Source organism: Acanthisitta chloris, unplaced genomic scaffold (genome assembly GCF_000695815.1).
Source record: "Acanthisitta chloris isolate BGI_N310 unplaced genomic scaffold, ASM69581v1 scaffold1277, whole genome shotgun sequence".
In the NCBI taxonomy this organism is placed as follows: domain Eukaryota; kingdom Metazoa; phylum Chordata; class Aves; order Passeriformes; family Acanthisittidae; genus Acanthisitta; species Acanthisitta chloris.
The window spans coordinates 14,159-31,501 of record NW_008684102.1 but is presented as its reverse complement, the minus strand read 5'-3'; the positions used below and the strand labels follow the sequence as shown (position 1 = coordinate 31,501).

Below are 17,343 nucleotides of genomic sequence, written 5' to 3'. Positions count from 1 at the left end.
GGCGCCGTCCGGGAGCCACTGGAATTGGTTCCATTGGACAAGGGCAAAGCTTCTGGCAGCTTCTCACAGAAGCCACCCATGCAGCTCCTCAACTGCCAAAACCTGGCCATGCAAACCCAATTCAGCTTGAATGCACAGCTCTCCCTTTCCTGCACCACTGTTTGCTATGGGAACCCCAAGTCTTCTCTGTTGAAAACAAGCAGAAGTTCCAGATTCCTGAGGCCACAGAGAAAAACAACAGAGTGTAAGGTCTTGCAGCAGACATGAACTTGAGTTTCTATTACCAGCAAAACTACAGAGCTGGTTATCAATAATGAATATAAAACCACAATCCAGGGAGTGGAGCATTCTTTCAGCCTGCTGCCCACCAGGCCATGGACTCAGGGCTGCTGTCTCCTTGAATCCCACGTTCCTGGTAGCATAGTGATGCACCTTGTAAAGTAGCCTGGTGAATACTCCTAATTCCCAGAACAGGGAGGGACCACAGCACAGTTACCCCAACACTGACAAGGCTCTGTGTGGCAACTTTTTTGTTTTAAAATACATCACTCAGTTCCTCAGTGCAAGTTTATTTGTGTGTGCTGTGGTCAGCACAGCTGGGCATTACTTCTTGAGGGTGTTCTTAAGTGGTTCCATATAGGGATAAGAATTACCTCTCAGCTTCTGCAAAACAGGGATGAAAATCGTTTCAAGGATATTGCTCTCCAAGCAAGTAGCAGGTCCAATCTGGCTCTCTGCACCACTACAACAACTTTTTAGAGTTGTCAGTAAGAGGACACGTCTATATGAAAGCTGTTTAAAGCCCAATTTATCTCTGTGACTGATGGATGCACTCTCTTGATAGAAGTTGTATAATAATCTTGGCATTTCAAATTTAGGCTCCTTCAGTAGCTCCATAACAAGTTGTTCAATTTACAACTCACGAAGAGATACTTGCTTTTCCAACAGCTGCCACCACAAGGGCAAGTTGGCATCTAAAAAGCAAACTGTGCTCTTTTGTGCTGTATATAAACACACATAGAGGCAAAGCCACACACACAAAATATCACAACCTGTCCCTCCAGACAGGCTGGCAATTTTGCTGATGATGCCCAAGGCAAGGTAAAAGTACAATTGCTTGTCTTGAGCTGCAGAGTGCTGTGCTGCAGTGCTGAGCATGGAGAAAAGGGGTTTGGGGTAAACTGAGAGGAACTCAGAGACAAGACAAAGTGTGGTTTCAGTGCTGAGAGGAGATCATGCATGTGGCTTGGGAATCAGCTTCTACAATTCCACATGCTGGGATGAAAACAGACATCAAGGTGAAATTTTCACACTTCCATTTCTGTGCTTCACAATACTTCTTCACAAACAGGATCTTACTTCACAATACACATTTTTGGTAAACTTGGGTCTGCTTTAGAGTTTTTACCTAGTGGTATTCTGAGCTGCTTCTGCAGTCCCCTGACTATTTTGGAAAGGGGAAAAATAGATGAAAACTCTTGTGCTCAGCTTGCTTACTCTTTGTTTTTCCCAGTAACCCACTGCTTTTTTACCTATTTGAAAGAAAATCAATTCCCTGTTTTCTTCTCCTGATGTTGGGTAGGTGTGTAACTCCTGCTGGTGTCATGTCCAAGACAGCCCCGGCTGTCTTCAGATTGCTGGTTTTTTTGGCAAATACCACTCAAATTTCAGACTCTTCCAATGGCATTATATTAAGCATGTCTCTTCCTCTGGTCTTTAATGATTGTCTAATTTGTCTGAGTATGTCTCATTCAAGACAGAAGGTGGTTTGAAGACCTGCTGCAAACCCCTCAAAATAGTTCAGAATGTTTGTGTAAAGCAGAACAACTTGTGCAGATAAAACCCCACCTGGACCTCCCTTCATATGTAGCACATTTATTAATACACATTCACCTTTTGGATTTCTTTGGCTCAAGCCACATCTCTAAGACTTTAATTTTAAAGCATTTTAATGGTTTACTCAGCATGACAGGATATGATCATGTCACCATCTGTCAGGGGGACAGTGAGGCCCATAAAGGTCCAGGAGGGACAGAGAAGGGCAGTACATCTGGATCTAGCAGAACAAGGTCACCAAAGCTTATCTGCAACAGCTCATGGGGTAATAAAATTAACAAGGCTTAAAAACAATGAAAGCGCAGCTGAAACACACACACACACACGTAAAAACACACATCCTTTAGGAAAGGAAGTCACAGGTGTTAAGAGTTAACACAGCTTCGAGGGGAGGTTGAACTAATCCACTGAACATCACTAACTACACAATCATGTCTGATTCAGGAAATTCCTGAAGTAAAAATACTTGAAGGCTATAAGATTATGAGGGGAAATATTCTAAAATCTCACCCTGTTCTACTCTTCTCTAGGCATCTGCTCATGGATCCTGCTGGAGCCAGGATGTTGGCAGATAGGATCTTTGGTAATAGCCATGATTATCATTCTTATAAAATGGCAAAACATGCTCTGTTAACAGATATTTAGAATCATAGAATGATTTGGGTTGGAAGAGACCTTAAAGCTCATCCAATTCCAACCCCTGCCATGGGCAGCAACACCTTCCACTCAGCCAGAAATTTAGTCTGATTTAGTCTTGTAGTGACTTTTGGTAACCTTTGTAAGAATCCTCCTATCAGAATTTTTTCAGTTTTCTTTACAAAAAGTAGTGAGCTTAAAATGAAGGGAAGATCTCTGATACAAGAACAGGCAATACACAGCAGGACAGACATGAGAAAGTGGTTTGATGTAAGAAGGGTGACAGCACAGAGGGACTGAGCTGGGGGAAGCAAAGGAGAGAACAGCACTGGATGTGACATTCCAAACAAACAGGCTGAAAAATGCTGCCATTCACACTGATATCACAGCTTTGCAATTATCAGCTTTTCCAGCTGTGAAAGTGTCTGATTAGGTTTTATATTTCTGGGGGGTCTATAAATATCTTGGATTATTTTTTTAACCAGAGATTGTGCTGTTCGCTTTTGATATATTTAAAAATCAGGTGTAAGAAGGGAAGCAGATGTGCTTGTTTTCAGAACTGAAAGTCATAAAAAAGCATATAAGGATTTTACACTGGCTGATATGCAGGAAGGAAATAGTAATATTTCAGCTGGGAATAATATCCAAAGCCCAGGCAACACGTAGTCTGTTGGCAGCCAAGAGACATACTTAGCAAACCAGGAGCAGCAGATGATTAAATCTCATTATACCTGTTCCATTCCAAAACATTTTAGGTACAACTTGTGTCTCTCCAAGCACTTACTGTATTAATGACATCAGGAGCACATCATAAAATCTAAACAGGTAGTTTCATGCCAGAAGCTATAGCTGGACAACTTACTCAATTCCAGGAATCTCAGAATTATTTCCCACCCAAAGCCATGAATAAGATGATAAAATAGGCACAAGACTTCTCTCAGTGACCTACCCAAGTTGCTGCAGAACTCTCCTACCATTCCATCTGGGTTGGCAGTGGGGATTTGTGTCAGACCTGTCAGGATGAGGACATCACTGTTTTTCAGGGAAGTCTGGTCCATGGGCTAGAACAGAGCACAGGGAAAGGAAATGAGAAATGGGAGAGCTATAACACAGGTTTCTCTGGCAGGACATAATAGATACCGTGACCATGAAGAACACATGGAACACTTTAAACTTAACATTCCTCCATCTGGAAACCTAACTGGAGTTAATAAAAACACATACAAGTGTTTACCTGAATCCCAAAACAAACAATGGAACTGGAACTGGATCCATCCAAAGTAGTCCCTATAGTCTAATCATTTCATGGCCTCAGGAGCCGAGCACTGAAAAGACCACAATTTGTTGAGGAAGTGGCAGTGCAGTCGGGAAGGTTTGACATGTGCATTCCTTGCTCTGGCTGCACTAGTTCCCAGCTTACTTTCCTTTGCAAATCCAGGTGTCAGCTTTGCTTTCCAGGGCTCTACAGGGGCAGTATAATTTTCCTCACCCTTCAGTGGATTCTCTTTGGAAGAGGTGACATCAGCAAAAGCCTTTGAGCTTGAACTCTCAATTTTTCTGAATCAATCTTAATCATAGCATCACAGAATATCCTGAGTTGGAAGGAAGCCCCATGGATCATGGAATTCCTGCAGGCTCACCCTTTTTCCCCTGAGGTTTATCATTTGACATGTTCTGTACTGGTATTTTATTAAAGCAGAATGAAAATGCACACCCATTTCTCACCATTAGCAAGCAGAGTAGATACTCAAAAAATATACTTAAGTGTGACCTGATACTAAATATATATTCTTGATACTCAAAATTCAGCATGATCCAATCTTGAAAAAGTAAAATCCACTTCTCTCTCTGCAGATGGAGTCCAGCTATGGTGAGAAGTTAACTTTGAACCTCACACTTCCCACAGCTCCTGTTCAAGCAAAGGTCGGAAGCTGCAGGCAGCTGTATGGTATTTTATGGCTGTTTATTACCAATAAATAACTCTCTGCAGTCTCACCAACTAGGAAAGATTTCTGCCAGGAGAGACTGATGAAAAGATTTCCTCTACCGAACTTAGAATATCACTGTACGGTTAATTCTCCCGCTCACAGTTTCCCAGTGCCATTCTGAAGTAGCTGAGAAAGAGCTTAAACATGCAGGGGAAGTTCATATCAACTTTGACAGAAGTTTACACTGTGCACCCCCTTGTAGGATCAGACCTGACACGTGAGATTCATTGCAATCTTTGACTCTCTGTAGTGTGTCTGTGAAAATGAAATGCCAATAATGCAATAAAAAATAATATGGAATCTGCCTGTGATAATGTACATAATGATTATGCCATATTAGATCCACATAATTTCAGATGCCATTGCACTGAGAGGGCCTGCATTGATTTTTGTGGGTTAATGTAAAGAATATGTCTTAAAAGGCTTTTAGTGACATGTCTGAACCTGTGCTGTCAACTCCTGTTCTCCACTTCAGTGGCAGTGGTGTCAATTCCAGCCTCAGGAGAGGGGGAGGCAGGATTTCAATAGAAAACATCTGCCAGAAGACAGAAGAAAAGGGAACAATTAATGGTGCCAGGCCTAACTCTCAGCTCACTGGAAAAGTGCTAAGGTTTTACTGCTATTCAGGAAGCTCTGGATATGGTTTTACATAAACTGGACATCCTTTGAAAACAAAATGCAGTGGCTGTTCTTATACACTGCTCAGAGGTGGGAATGCCATGATGTAGAAACAGGTCAGACAAACAACTTTTCACTCCCTGATTTGCTGAACACAATTCTGACTCTGTGCCACTCAAGATCTTGTTATCGTTCCATATTGTCTGTCAAACATCAAAGAGATGAAGAGCTGGTTGGCAGCTCTCAAAAACCACTGGTTATTACAGAATCACCACACTGCAGCAGCTTGTGTTGATGTTCACAGGGATTAACCCCAGGATAAAAGCTACCCATTGTCTTCTGGAAGCATCTGGAAGCAAGCAGTGATGATATCTGGTAACATCTGTGATGCGGCAAATAACAAGCAAAGTGTAAACTGAATGTGATTTTAACTATCTGGGAAGCTACTTCCTAAAACCATGTATTAGGATAAAATTATGCAAAGTGCAAGGGACTGGATACTTTAAAATGAGGCTCTGGAAAGCACATTGGGCAAACACTGTGAGCAGTGAATGATACAGGTTCCATCTTCTTTGGCAAACGGAGCATGTTCCTCAGGTTTTAGGTAGTCTCACAGCACCTTTTCCTGTGCTTTTAAAGCTCAAACTGCCCTGTCTGCTCCCACTCCTGCTGCAGGCTGCAGTGAGTGAGTGCAGATCACAGCACACAGGCTGTGCCCTTCCCAGGCAGTTCACTCACAGCCACAGGGAGGTAATTTCCTTAAAAACAGGGATTTTACCAGAAGTTTCCAGAGACATGTTCACCCTTGGAAAATGACAAAGCATGGGCAACCTGACCTAATAAACTGAATCACTATCAACATTCTCCGTTACCAAATTACTTCTTGCAATGTAAAGTTTCTCCTCACAGATATATTCCATTCATGTATTGTCCAATATTGCTGCTCCTTCACTAGGAGGGGATGAGAGAGCACAACTCAGATGAGAACAAGGGATTTACAGGCTCTGATACATTTTGTGCAGCTAAGTATGGCCATACTATTAAGGATCGTTTATCTACTGTAGTTGCTCAGTTCTCTGATCAAGCTTTTAAGTGAAGGATGCTCAGAAGCAAAAGCTCTTCAGAAGATACTCACCTTGGGGGAAATTACTTACTGATCATGAACCTGACACATTTTCTAAATTATTTTTAAATACCTCCTGCTAATAATGCTTTTAACTATTTTGACAACTTCTGAAGCACAGAGCACTGCGAACTTCAAGCCATTCTTTGCACTAAGAATTTATGGATCTAGAGAGAATTAATTTACTGGAAATTACATCTACAGCACTATAAAGACTTTGCCCTTAGCAGAGCAGGGTGGAAAAGTTGGCAGGCAGTTAGCTATCATTTCTCCCAAGGAAGGATGTTTCAGAAGTGATATAGGAGCAGTCTGTGAACTGTCTGTGAAGACTCCTCAGTGAAATATGGATTTAAAGAAAAGTCACTGATGCTCCACTGTTTAACTCTGTTTAAAATTTCCTATTTAGGGTGAAGGAGAATTTCACAGTTGTAATTTAACACTAAATCATCAATAACAAAGAATTTTAGTTATCTTTCACTTGTAAATGTTGATACCTATCACTTACAGGGTAATAGGTCTTATCAGTGCCCATTAACTTCAGCCATTGGTAACAGTTAGCTTCGTACAACTTCTATCCTAAACCTGATCCCAGCTGGAAGAAGCTTCTTTTTTTTTGTTGAGCAAAGACACTTCCCCCTATACAAGATTAACAAAAGTCAGAGGCTGTACCTGAGGGTGTGTTGTAAGTAGAGAAGATCCTGAAACATAAGAAACCTTTTCATAGTGTGACTGGATAATCCAATTGGAACTTCCAAGAGCGTAGCCTGAGCTCAGAGGGGTGACCTGCACAGCACCAAACAGCTCCTGAAACACACAGCAACAGACATTAACTTGAGCAAGCCCCAAAAGAAGTCAGAACAGGTCATTTTATCATCAGTGATACTAATTCTAAAAGCGGTTCTGCTACTCAAAGCCTTTATGAAGGGTTTATGGTATCCTGAGCTTTGTGTCTAATCTACCCATGTCTAACAGGACACATGCCCTGAGAAAAGCTTTTCCTGAGGCAGGGTTTCCATAAAGTCTCTCTTACATCTCAATTCTGTGAAATCTGAGTTCACACTGAACCATGGCTCTAAATGAAGCAATCACCCAGGGTCTTGGTCCTCTGCCTGCATTGCTGTATTGAAGAAGCTTGTAGTAGTTTTAAATCTTTGAAAACCCTATTTTCCTTCAGTCAAATTACATTGATCTAGGCAAGCAGGAGAGGAGAAAGGACAAGCACTTCTCTTCTGATATAAAACTCTGTTTGGGTTGCAAATTTTACTGTGGAAAACAAACTTAACCTCTAACTCACTCTCCTTCTAACTTTATTTCTTTTAAAATGCTATCTATGGGTGATTTAGAAATAGCACTCTGCAACCTCAACTCACATTTCAGTTTCAGCATGAGCAACCTGACAGTTGTCTCCTTTCCAGGTGTCATTAGAAAGTGCATTGCTTTATCTGTACATAGTAATGTGTTCTACTTGTTTGGAGAAAGGAAAATAAGCCTCCACCTATACCCCCCTAATGTGATCTACTTTCTGGTTACTGAATAATAGAACAAGCATCTGATTCATGCAATACTAATGATTTTTCTAGTATCTCAATACATATTGGATGCCTTGCAAAATAAGGCAGGGCCTCCAGCCCTTGGAGTGTGTACACCAAGGCTCTAAAGTCTGATTATTAAAAAAGTTAGCTTTGGGAAGAGATAAAACATGCCCTTTTTTTTCCCAGTAACTATAAAGAAATGACTGGCTCAGATGCACAGAGCTAAAATTAAGTGAGATGCATCCACACTGTGGGGATAGTTGAAAATGAAGAGTAACAACCAGCAACCCATGGAAACTGAGGAGTCAAAACTTACTTTAAGCCATCTGTTTATTTCTTATGACCCTGAGCAACAAGAGCAGGTCCCATGGCCCAGAGAAGAGCAAGCTGCCTACAAGCCATAAGGAACAGTGGATCTGCAAACTACTGAATTGTTGGTTCGGTTCCTTCTGGAAATTACACTGGATTAGAGTCAAGGGCATTACAGACAGCAACTGTTAGCTGGGAGCTCTGGGAAAGGAGTTCCTGAAGTTCATGTTGAACCATTAGGTTTTGTTTACAATCCCTAATTTACAGTATGAAAGAAAGTGGAGGCTAAAGCACTCAAAAGACTCCCAGAAGTGAGAGACAGTAACTCAGGACGGGATGTGGCTTACAGACAGAGAGGATACATTCATTTGGAACATCCTCCTAGCTCTCAGTGGGCCAACCATCAACTCCAAATTTGAAGGTATGCTGCCTTAAAATTGGCCTCCCCAAGGAAGAAGAAAAACAAATGGATGTTCCCTGATTTCAGCAAACAAGAACCCTTTCTGGGAGGCAGACTGTGGAACATGCCATATAACCCTGCCTTGCTTTCCTAGGCTTGGTAACTGGATCTTACACATAGGATCCAGAGGGGAAAGAGAAAAACTGGGAAACAAGTTGTTGGTGTTGACCTGAGGACAGCTTTACAAGTACTCACAATTTTCTGGGAATAGCCCACCAGCTGGATCTTACTGAGGGCTGCGTTCACTTCGGGCATGGTGTAGCACTTCCTCCACATCGACACCTCCACCGCATCCTTCAGGGGGGCAGGCAGCAACCTGCAGAGACCAAGGGGTGTAGGCACCTTCAGAACATCCTGGTGGATCATCAGTTCTTACATCCATTTCTTTCTTTCAGTTCTGAGATTTTACTCCTTTTTGGGTTTATTTTCAATGTGCCTGATGCTTCAAAGTGAGGAGCAAGGCTTTCTGCCCACTGAGGAGCAGAACCACACTGCCCATTCTGCCTCACCTCAAGGACTGCCCTCCTTCAGCTCTCCTTAAAATCCCAGAATCCCAGACTAGTTTGGGTTAGAAGGGACCTTAAAGATCATCTAGCTCCAACCTTCCTGCTGTGGACAGAGACACCTTCCACTAGAACAGGCTGCTCAGAGCTCCATCCAACCTGGCCTGGAATACTCCCAGGGATGGAGCAGCCACAGCTGCTCTGGGCAACCTGTGTCAGTGCCTCACCACCAGAGGGAAGAATTTCTTCCTTATATCTAACTTAAACCCACTCTCTGTCAGCGTGAAGCCATTCCCCCTTGTCCTGACACTATACATTCATGTAAAAAGTCCCTCTTAATTTTTCCTGTAGGTTCCTTTCAGGTACTGGAAGGCCGCATTTAGGTCACCACGAAGCCTTCTCTTTTCCAGGCTGAACAAAAACCAATTCTCACCCTCTGGACTCAAACAGGTCCTTGTCCTTCCTGTGCTGAGGACTCCAGAGCTAGATGCAGTACTCCAGATGGGATCTCACAAGAGCAGAGCACAGGGGCAGAATGCCCCCCTCACCTGCTGCCCACACTGCTTTTGATGCAGTCCAGGACATAATTCATTTTCTGGACCATGAGAGCACATTGCCAATTCATGTCCAGCCTCTTACCCACCAGCACCCTCAAGCAGTTCTCAGCAGAACTGCCCTCCATCTCTTTGTCACTGTTCTACTCAGCCCTTGCATCAAAGAAATAGCTGTGATGCAGGTGCTATCACAACTCTTGTGATACTTTCACCAGTGATGAAGGATGCTGGCTGATCTGAGATATGAACATGAAATACACCACCAGAATTGGTAGAGATGACTGAGATCTTGGATCAGTGTCTGCTTTACATATCCTAATAATCTGAAGACATCTGAACAATTTAATATCCTAATAATCCGAAACAATCTTGTGATTAAAATCTAAGCACCAGACCATGAACAAAGACAGCTCTGCTCTCATTTTTGTCACTAGACTCTTCCAAGAGCCCCTGTGTGCCCCTGCACCTCAGCATCCCTGCCTTCACCCCCACTTGCCTTCTGAGTGCACTGGCAGGGATACATGAGCTGACACTGCAGAGCTCTGTGAAATCCCCTACACGGAAGTATTTAAGATGTTTTACACCAAAGTAAAATCCATCCATTCTGCTCTTCACAGCATTGCAAGTTAGCTGGACAGCGTTGTCAAGGGAAGAAGTGAAATATAATGTCACAGGCTGGAAGAGAGATGGCTAACTTCTGGGAAATAAATCTTCCTTAGCAACACGAAGTGAGGCAGGAAGCAGCACAGCTGCCAAATGCTTAAGAAGAATAGGGGTTTTTTTTGTGTATATTAAACCAATGCTAAATCAAAGGCTAATTCAAACCAATTTCCAAAGATTTATGGAAATTGGTCAAGTTTCTCTGATCAATTTGTTTAAAGGAATTTAATTTATTGTTATATCTACTAGGTCAGTGAACTCCTCCATAATTTAAGATACTGAAGAAAGGATTAAGGCTCTTGCCAAGAGAGCTGCACAGGTCTAGAGTGATATCTGCAATTCCAGCATCCTGGCTGAAAGCACACTGAGCTTCAGGAAACAAACAAAGCCTTCAAGGTCTTTTTTGGGAAGTCGTAAGCAACAAAAGGCCAAACAATGTGGATAGTTGTCCACCACTGCACTGAAGCAAATTGCCTGTAAAAGCCTTTAACCTACCATAAGAGGCATTTAGTGTTGGATGCTTTCAGGAGCTTCTCTTCTGGGAAGAGAATGTTTCTCCAGGTAATGGAGAAAGTGGGGAATTGTCCTTGGTGACTGAAGGAAGTTCCTATTAGCCTTGACTCTGTGGCTGCACTGTAAACATACTCAGATCCCTAGCAGAGCCCAGTGGCACCAGTCTCCAGTGGTTTCATTTTGCTGAGTGGCAACGAGGACTGCTGGTTCCTCATATGTGTCCCCACTGACATTCAGCCTGTCATCCTCACTTTTAAAATCTGAACAGAGAGGTACTAGGGGATATTTTATGGTCTGGAGTAAATCTACTAATACTATGGCAACATCCTGTTACAGATCACCTCAGAACAACCAGATGTACGTGGGCAGATGCCAGGACAGTCACAAACAGGGAGGTTGCATGGAGCAGCATGGTTGAGGATAAAAATTTATGCTGAAGAAACTCAGAGGTTTGTTTTCTTAACTGGGCATCTGCACAAAGACAGTCCTTCCTGGTCAAGGCAAAAGGCAATATATGACACAGAATCACAGAATTGTTTGAAGGGAGAGGAGGGTGGCAGCACCAAGCTAGATCAGACCACTGTCCCGGAAACACCCAGTTTCAGACACTTTAAAAGATATAAGAAACCATCAAACAAGAAGTCAACAAAGTGTCTTTCTTAAGGCAAACTTCCTCTTTACTCCCTGAATCCCAATCAGTGTGGAAGATATCCTGGCTGACATCTCCAGAGCTTCCATGAGATTGCTCATTTAAAACAAAACCCAGTGGTAATAAAACTGGCTAAGCAATTAGTTCAGACTGATCTGATGATGGAAAAATGTAAACCACTATAATGAACTTATTATATTTTATACAGTACTTGCATTTAAAATGCTTCGATGCTTTATCTAATGAAGATGATAATACTTTGTGTTTTATACTAACTGTTTAGAGCAGAACCAGCTGAACTGTAAAGCAGTAATGGGGATTGATCAGCCTGAAAAATTGAAGTCAGACTCAGAAGTAATAAGTATTCTGTTCTGGCAACAGCCAAGGATGAAAAAAAACAATTCATCAAGGATCACATTTTCTTAAATAACGGATGTCAGTCCAACCCTGATGTGCTATTAGCATGTGCTATTAGCCAGGTGCTCATTTGTGGATCAGGAGATGTTTGCTCACATGCTCTAATAATCAGTTCCATTCACGCTTGTGTGATACTTGTCTCCAGGAATCTCTAAACACTTTGAAAACATTAATTAAGTCCCTGTATACCCTCTGTGGTGGATAGGAGCTCTGTTTTACAGGAGCACAGGGAAGTGAAACTCAGAGCACAGGTGGGGCAGAGGTGAAAAGGCAATGCAGATTTGTCCCCTTGTTCCAGCTCACAGACTGGAAGCAGTCTGTGGCAAAGTTTATGACACACAAATTTATGGTGCTAAACAGCTGGTTAGTACCTCCTACCTCCCTGGTACCCCTTTACAACAGCTACGTGGTGGTACCCAGGAGGAACTATCAATTTTGGGGTACTACTCCAGCAGTATGAGATAAGAAAATGTATTTTAAATATAATTTCAACAAAAAAAGACTCCAGCCTTCCATAGCAGCTGAATCAGAACAAAGATTCCTTTTCTGTGTTTGCCTCTGGAATAGTCAGCAGCATGCAAAGTGCCAGACAGCACTTTTCCTAAAATATGACCACCAGGAAAGTGACATTATATGAGCTCCAAGATATATGATCCTCCTTTAAACCATGCATACAAAACACATGCAGTAGTGTGACGAGAATAATGGCTCCAGTCCTCTCTCCTCACACCACTGAGAGCTGCAGCAGTGAGTCTGGTCAGGCCACTGGACTCCAAAATTAGTATAAAACACTATTCTGAAAATCCTGATAAACTTTATTGCCTTCAGTTTTGCTTAACATCTGAGTTTTACTTGCCTTCTTCAGTAGAGTGAGAGTCACAGTGCAAACACTGCTCCTAAGCTCAGCAGGGGAACACAATATATAGCCAAAAATACAGCAATTTGCAGTTTTAATTTCTTTGCCTTGCGATATTGGAAAATATCAAGATTACTTTTATCCTGTATGAAATAATTCACTCCATAGTAAACTTTTAAATCAAGCCACCTTAAGAATTAGGAGGAGAAAATGGGAGATCAATTAAAAATGCACAAAGCAGCTTTTAAAAATAACTTTCTAATCAACCATCTCTATCTTTGAAATGTGCTAAAAACGAAACTGTCTCCTCCAAGGAACATGTTGTGCACCTAAAACTGTTTTTATTTCCAAGGAAAGCATTATCTGCAATTAGTAAACTGTATAATAATTTTTAGATTCCATAGGGTTTCAAAATGTTAGATGTAAAAGACCTCAATTCTGAGCATCTTGTTTTTATGTAAAGGTAGAATAATGGACATGGAGTTTCCAAATAACCTTTTTTTAACTCAGATTTTAATTTGCTTCCAAGCTCTGGAAAGCCAAAATAATCTGTTCAGGTGTAAATGATGGGAAGAGAGGTAGCACTGTTCTGTGGCTGGCCACCAGTGACCTCCAGCACTTGTGTCTAGACTATCTTAGCATTTCAGCAAACACGAATGTAAATCTAATTTTAAATTTGAATCCTTCCGATACAATATAATTAAATTTCAATAACCTGCAAATTTCAACAACTTTTTATGATGTTAATACAAAAATCTGCTTGGTTTATCTACGATCATGGACTTAACTATGTGAGGGGAGATCAGGGGAGACTTTGGTGTCACCAAGTTTTCCTCCAAGAATCAAACTTGTGTTGTTGGAAGACCAACAATATGCACATAATTAAAGAAAGAACCAACCAAGGAGTCACAACTGTAAACCCGTTTTTCTGCTTAACAACAAATCTCAAACGGTGGTGGGAGCTGACCCATCATTACAGTGAATCTTACCCTTTGGTTAGTGTTGGGGGACAGTCACCTTTCCGGGTGACTTGTTCCTTACCTCTGTACCTCCTTGTTCTTCCACATGGAGGCAGACTGAGCCTTTGGCACACGTTCAATGGAATTCACCAGTTCTTCCATGAGAAGTCTGAAAAGATAATCACTAAATTAGTATTGAAGCCTCTCACACAGGAGAGAATTTGTCCCACATCTTTCCAAAATACCACACAAACTGTAGCACCATCAGGCAGTTTTAAAGAGGGATCTTCCCACAGAGGCATTGCAGCGATTACCAACACTATCCCTGTTTCTCCTCTGAGTGTTTCCAGTTCTGTCTGCCTGGCTGTGACAGCATAGGCTCTGTCTCACTGGGTTATGGTTATTTGGAAAGTGCAAGATGATTTCTTCATTACTGACTGCTTGTCATATGGGATGAGACAAAATGCACAATGAAAGCTCGTTAGCTGATGCCTCTATCACCTAGAGAGGCCAAACACATTGTCAGAGTGAACTCTTCTCATCTACCAGTGCACATTTGAGACAGAAAGATATGGCAGGCATTAAAAATTGTTACTGCAGATTTCACTGCCCAAACTTAAACAGCATTTGTACTTGTGTGCAGGCTTCCCCTTGAAGGTAGGAAGTCATAGATTTACCTGCTGAAGAACAGTGTCTGGAATGACCTGGGTTGGGGAGAATGACACCAGTACATTCTCCCACAAGACTGTGCTTGTTATCTTCAGCTCTGGGCCAGCAAACCCCAGAGGTCTACTACTAGTTCATATTTATACAACTGCTTTCACCTACGAGGGCCTTCAGTGTCTGTTTGGTTTTACACAATGGGGGAATTACTATGGCATGGAAAGTTTGCACAGGACCTTTAACAGGCAAAGATTCCTGCCCTAAAGTGCTTACAGAGTAGTCCAGATACCATGGCCTGGTCTAGCTTCTACTTACTGAACACAGCAGCTGCTCTGCATGAGAGATGCACATAGCACAAGTCCAGTTAGGCCCCACCAAGGGACAAATCTGCAGATTTTGGTGTTCACAGAATCAGAGAATCAACTAGGTTGGAAAAGACCTCTGAGATCATCAAGCTCAACCTTTGACCTATCCACTCAACAGGCACCTTTGTAACAAAATCAAATTTGATGACTGAGTATTAATTTTTTGACAGCACTGTCAGGTCTTACATATTCTGCTTGAGTCTCCTATTTCTGCTATTTTTCTTAGCACTTCTCTCTGGAGTCATTTGAGATGAATCTTAAATTCCCTTCCATGGACTGGAAGAAACTGTGATCATATGGAAACATAGAACCCTAGAATGGTTTGGGCTGAAGGGACCTTAATGATCATCTCATTCCAGCCCCTGCCATGGGTAGGGACATCTTCCACCAGCCCAGGTTACTCCAAGCCCTGTCCAACCTGCCCTGAAACACTTCCAGGGATGGGGCAGTCACAGCTCCTCTGAGCAACAAGTCATTTCTTGATGGAAAGACTCCTTTTGTTTAAATGGAGTAGCGATATATTTGATTCCTGTTTTTTCAGGGTTTGAAGTTGGCTATATGGCAATTGCTGCTCAAGGTGTCTTAGCCCACTCAAGATCTCCTGTCCCACATCAACTGCCTGGACTCAGCACAACAGACCTGCTGTAAACGTTGAGGACAGATGGTTCCAGAGGTTGGGAAAGATTGAGTTAACACATTTGCAGCACTAAGGACTTGGCTGGCATTCAGCTACAGCCTAAGAGCCTCTTCGGTACATTAGACACCACTCCTCTACCCATACTGTCCTTTACACCTTCTTCTTAGCAGTGATGAAAGGGGAGTAGAGAATATTAAGGGGCTTTTTACCTGCCAATTTGAACAGTGGGCTCAGTGGCATAGACTGTTCCAGTGAATCCTGTGTACTCTGTGATATAGGGCAATGCCATCATGCAGTGATAGTTTGAGATCAAGATTACATCTACTGTGGAGAGGTCAAGCAGTTCAGTCTGCAAACAGAGGAAAGAGATAAGCAACATGTAACCCATTCATGCAGTTTAAAAGCTTTCTTACACTTGCTTTTTAAAATTTTCTAGTGCAGGAATTTAACTGGATTATATAAAAAAAGGGGGGGAGGGCAAGTCTCAGCTGTGGCAAAGATTAGCATTTCCCTTAAATTAACAAGATTTAAAAAGCCCCCTAAAATTACTTCCTTCTCCAGCCTGGATAGAAACTATGTCCTGGGCTTGTCTATCTTCCATGTAATGAAATGGCTGCTGCTATGAGATCCAAGGTGAGTACACTTTTATGAAAAACTGATGTGTGCACTTCCTTAGGGAGAAACAGACACCCAAACTTCTCCAACAGTGATTTAGCAGGGTCTCTCCAATTTTTTATACAGCACATCATACTATACCCCAGGAGAGCGAGACATGAATGTAGATTGTATTTATTCATATGCTTAAAATAATTCTCCTGTTTTCCCAAACTAACCATTGGCATCTTTATCATTCACATTCTCTACAAGAGGACATGAAGCTCATTCATAGGACACAACAAAAGAGGTGGGTGGGTCCAATTCGTTTTGAAGTGACAGTTTACACAAGAGTTCTGAGAGTGAAAGAAGATTTCACACATTGTTAAAAGAATTTTAATTAGAAATATTTACTGGTAATGCTGCAACACAAATGGTGTCAAGTCAGAAATTTACAAGATATATGACCTCTAACTCAGTTATTATAGAACAGCTAATGCAATTCAACACTCATCAAGCACATATTATCTGATTACAAGGCTTGGTCCAGCAATTTGAATCAAAAAGGCAAGAAAGTAGGTCACTTGGCTTTTCAGAGGGCTGACACAGTGCTCTGGTGACAAGCTGCTTAACTCCTTGCTAAGTGTTCATGGTTTCAGTCCATGATCACAGCTAATGTTGGAGCCATGATCTCCAAGCTGAGAATGAGAGGTGAAACACCATCCTCAGATTCGTGACAGGGCACCTTTTATCTTGCTGAGCTTCCAGGCAGAAACATACTGCCTGCACAGTATCAAAGGATCCTGCCAGGCTGAGTCGTCATGGCTTGGCTTTCGGCTGTGTCCAGAGCATGCAGAATCAAATTCTAGAGTGGCTTGGGTTGAAAGGGACCTTAAAGACCATCTAGCTCCAACCCCCTGCCATGGGCTGAGACACGTTCACTAGACCAGGTTGTTCCAAGGCCTGTCCAACCAGGCCTGGAACACCTCCAGGGATGTGGAGTCCACAACCTCTCTGAGTAATCTGTGCCAGTGCCTCACCACCCTCACAGGGAAGGATTTCTTCTCAATATCCCATCTGTCTCTGCCCTCTGGCAGTGGGAAGCCATTCCCCCTTCTCCAGTCCCTCCAGGCCCTTGTCCAAAGTTCCTCTCCAGCTCTCTCAAAGCTTCTTTAGGCACTGGAAGGGGCTCTAAGGTCTCACTGGAGCTTCTCTTCTCCAGGCTGAACACCCCCAGCTCTCCCAGCCTGGCTCCAGAGCAGAGGTGCTCCAGCACTGAGCTGAGTGCATGCTCAGGTGAGCGATGAGGAGGACACATGCTACCACTTTCCAAGCTTATGCATCCCACATCTCAGCATCCAGAAGCATTTACTAATAGGATGAAAAGGGTGTCAAAATCAAAACAAAGTAAAACCTTCCCTGGGACTTGTGGTGATCTCACTAAAGTGCCTTTGAACAGAAGAGCTTTCAA

The 17,343-nt window shown here is 42.4% G+C and overlaps 1 protein-coding gene across 1 annotated transcript in view; it reads right to left on the bottom strand.

The window, feature by feature from the left end:
- INTS9 (integrator complex subunit 9) overlaps positions 1 to 17,343 on the bottom strand; it is a gene marked incomplete at its 3' end in the record, with an annotated part of 46,989 nt that overhangs the window by 19,673 nt on the left and 9,973 nt on the right. Inside the window, exons 4-8 of the mRNA XM_009079169.1 lie at positions 15,488 to 15,627; positions 13,696 to 13,782; positions 8,698 to 8,818; positions 6,871 to 7,005; positions 3,422 to 3,533 (exon numbers count right to left, since the gene is read on the bottom strand). Coding sequence (XP_009077417.1) covers positions 3,422 to 3,533; positions 6,871 to 7,005; positions 8,698 to 8,818; positions 13,696 to 13,782; positions 15,488 to 15,627 — 595 coding nt within the window. The remainder of the gene's footprint in view (positions 1 to 3,421; positions 3,534 to 6,870; positions 7,006 to 8,697; positions 8,819 to 13,695; positions 13,783 to 15,487; positions 15,628 to 17,343) is intronic.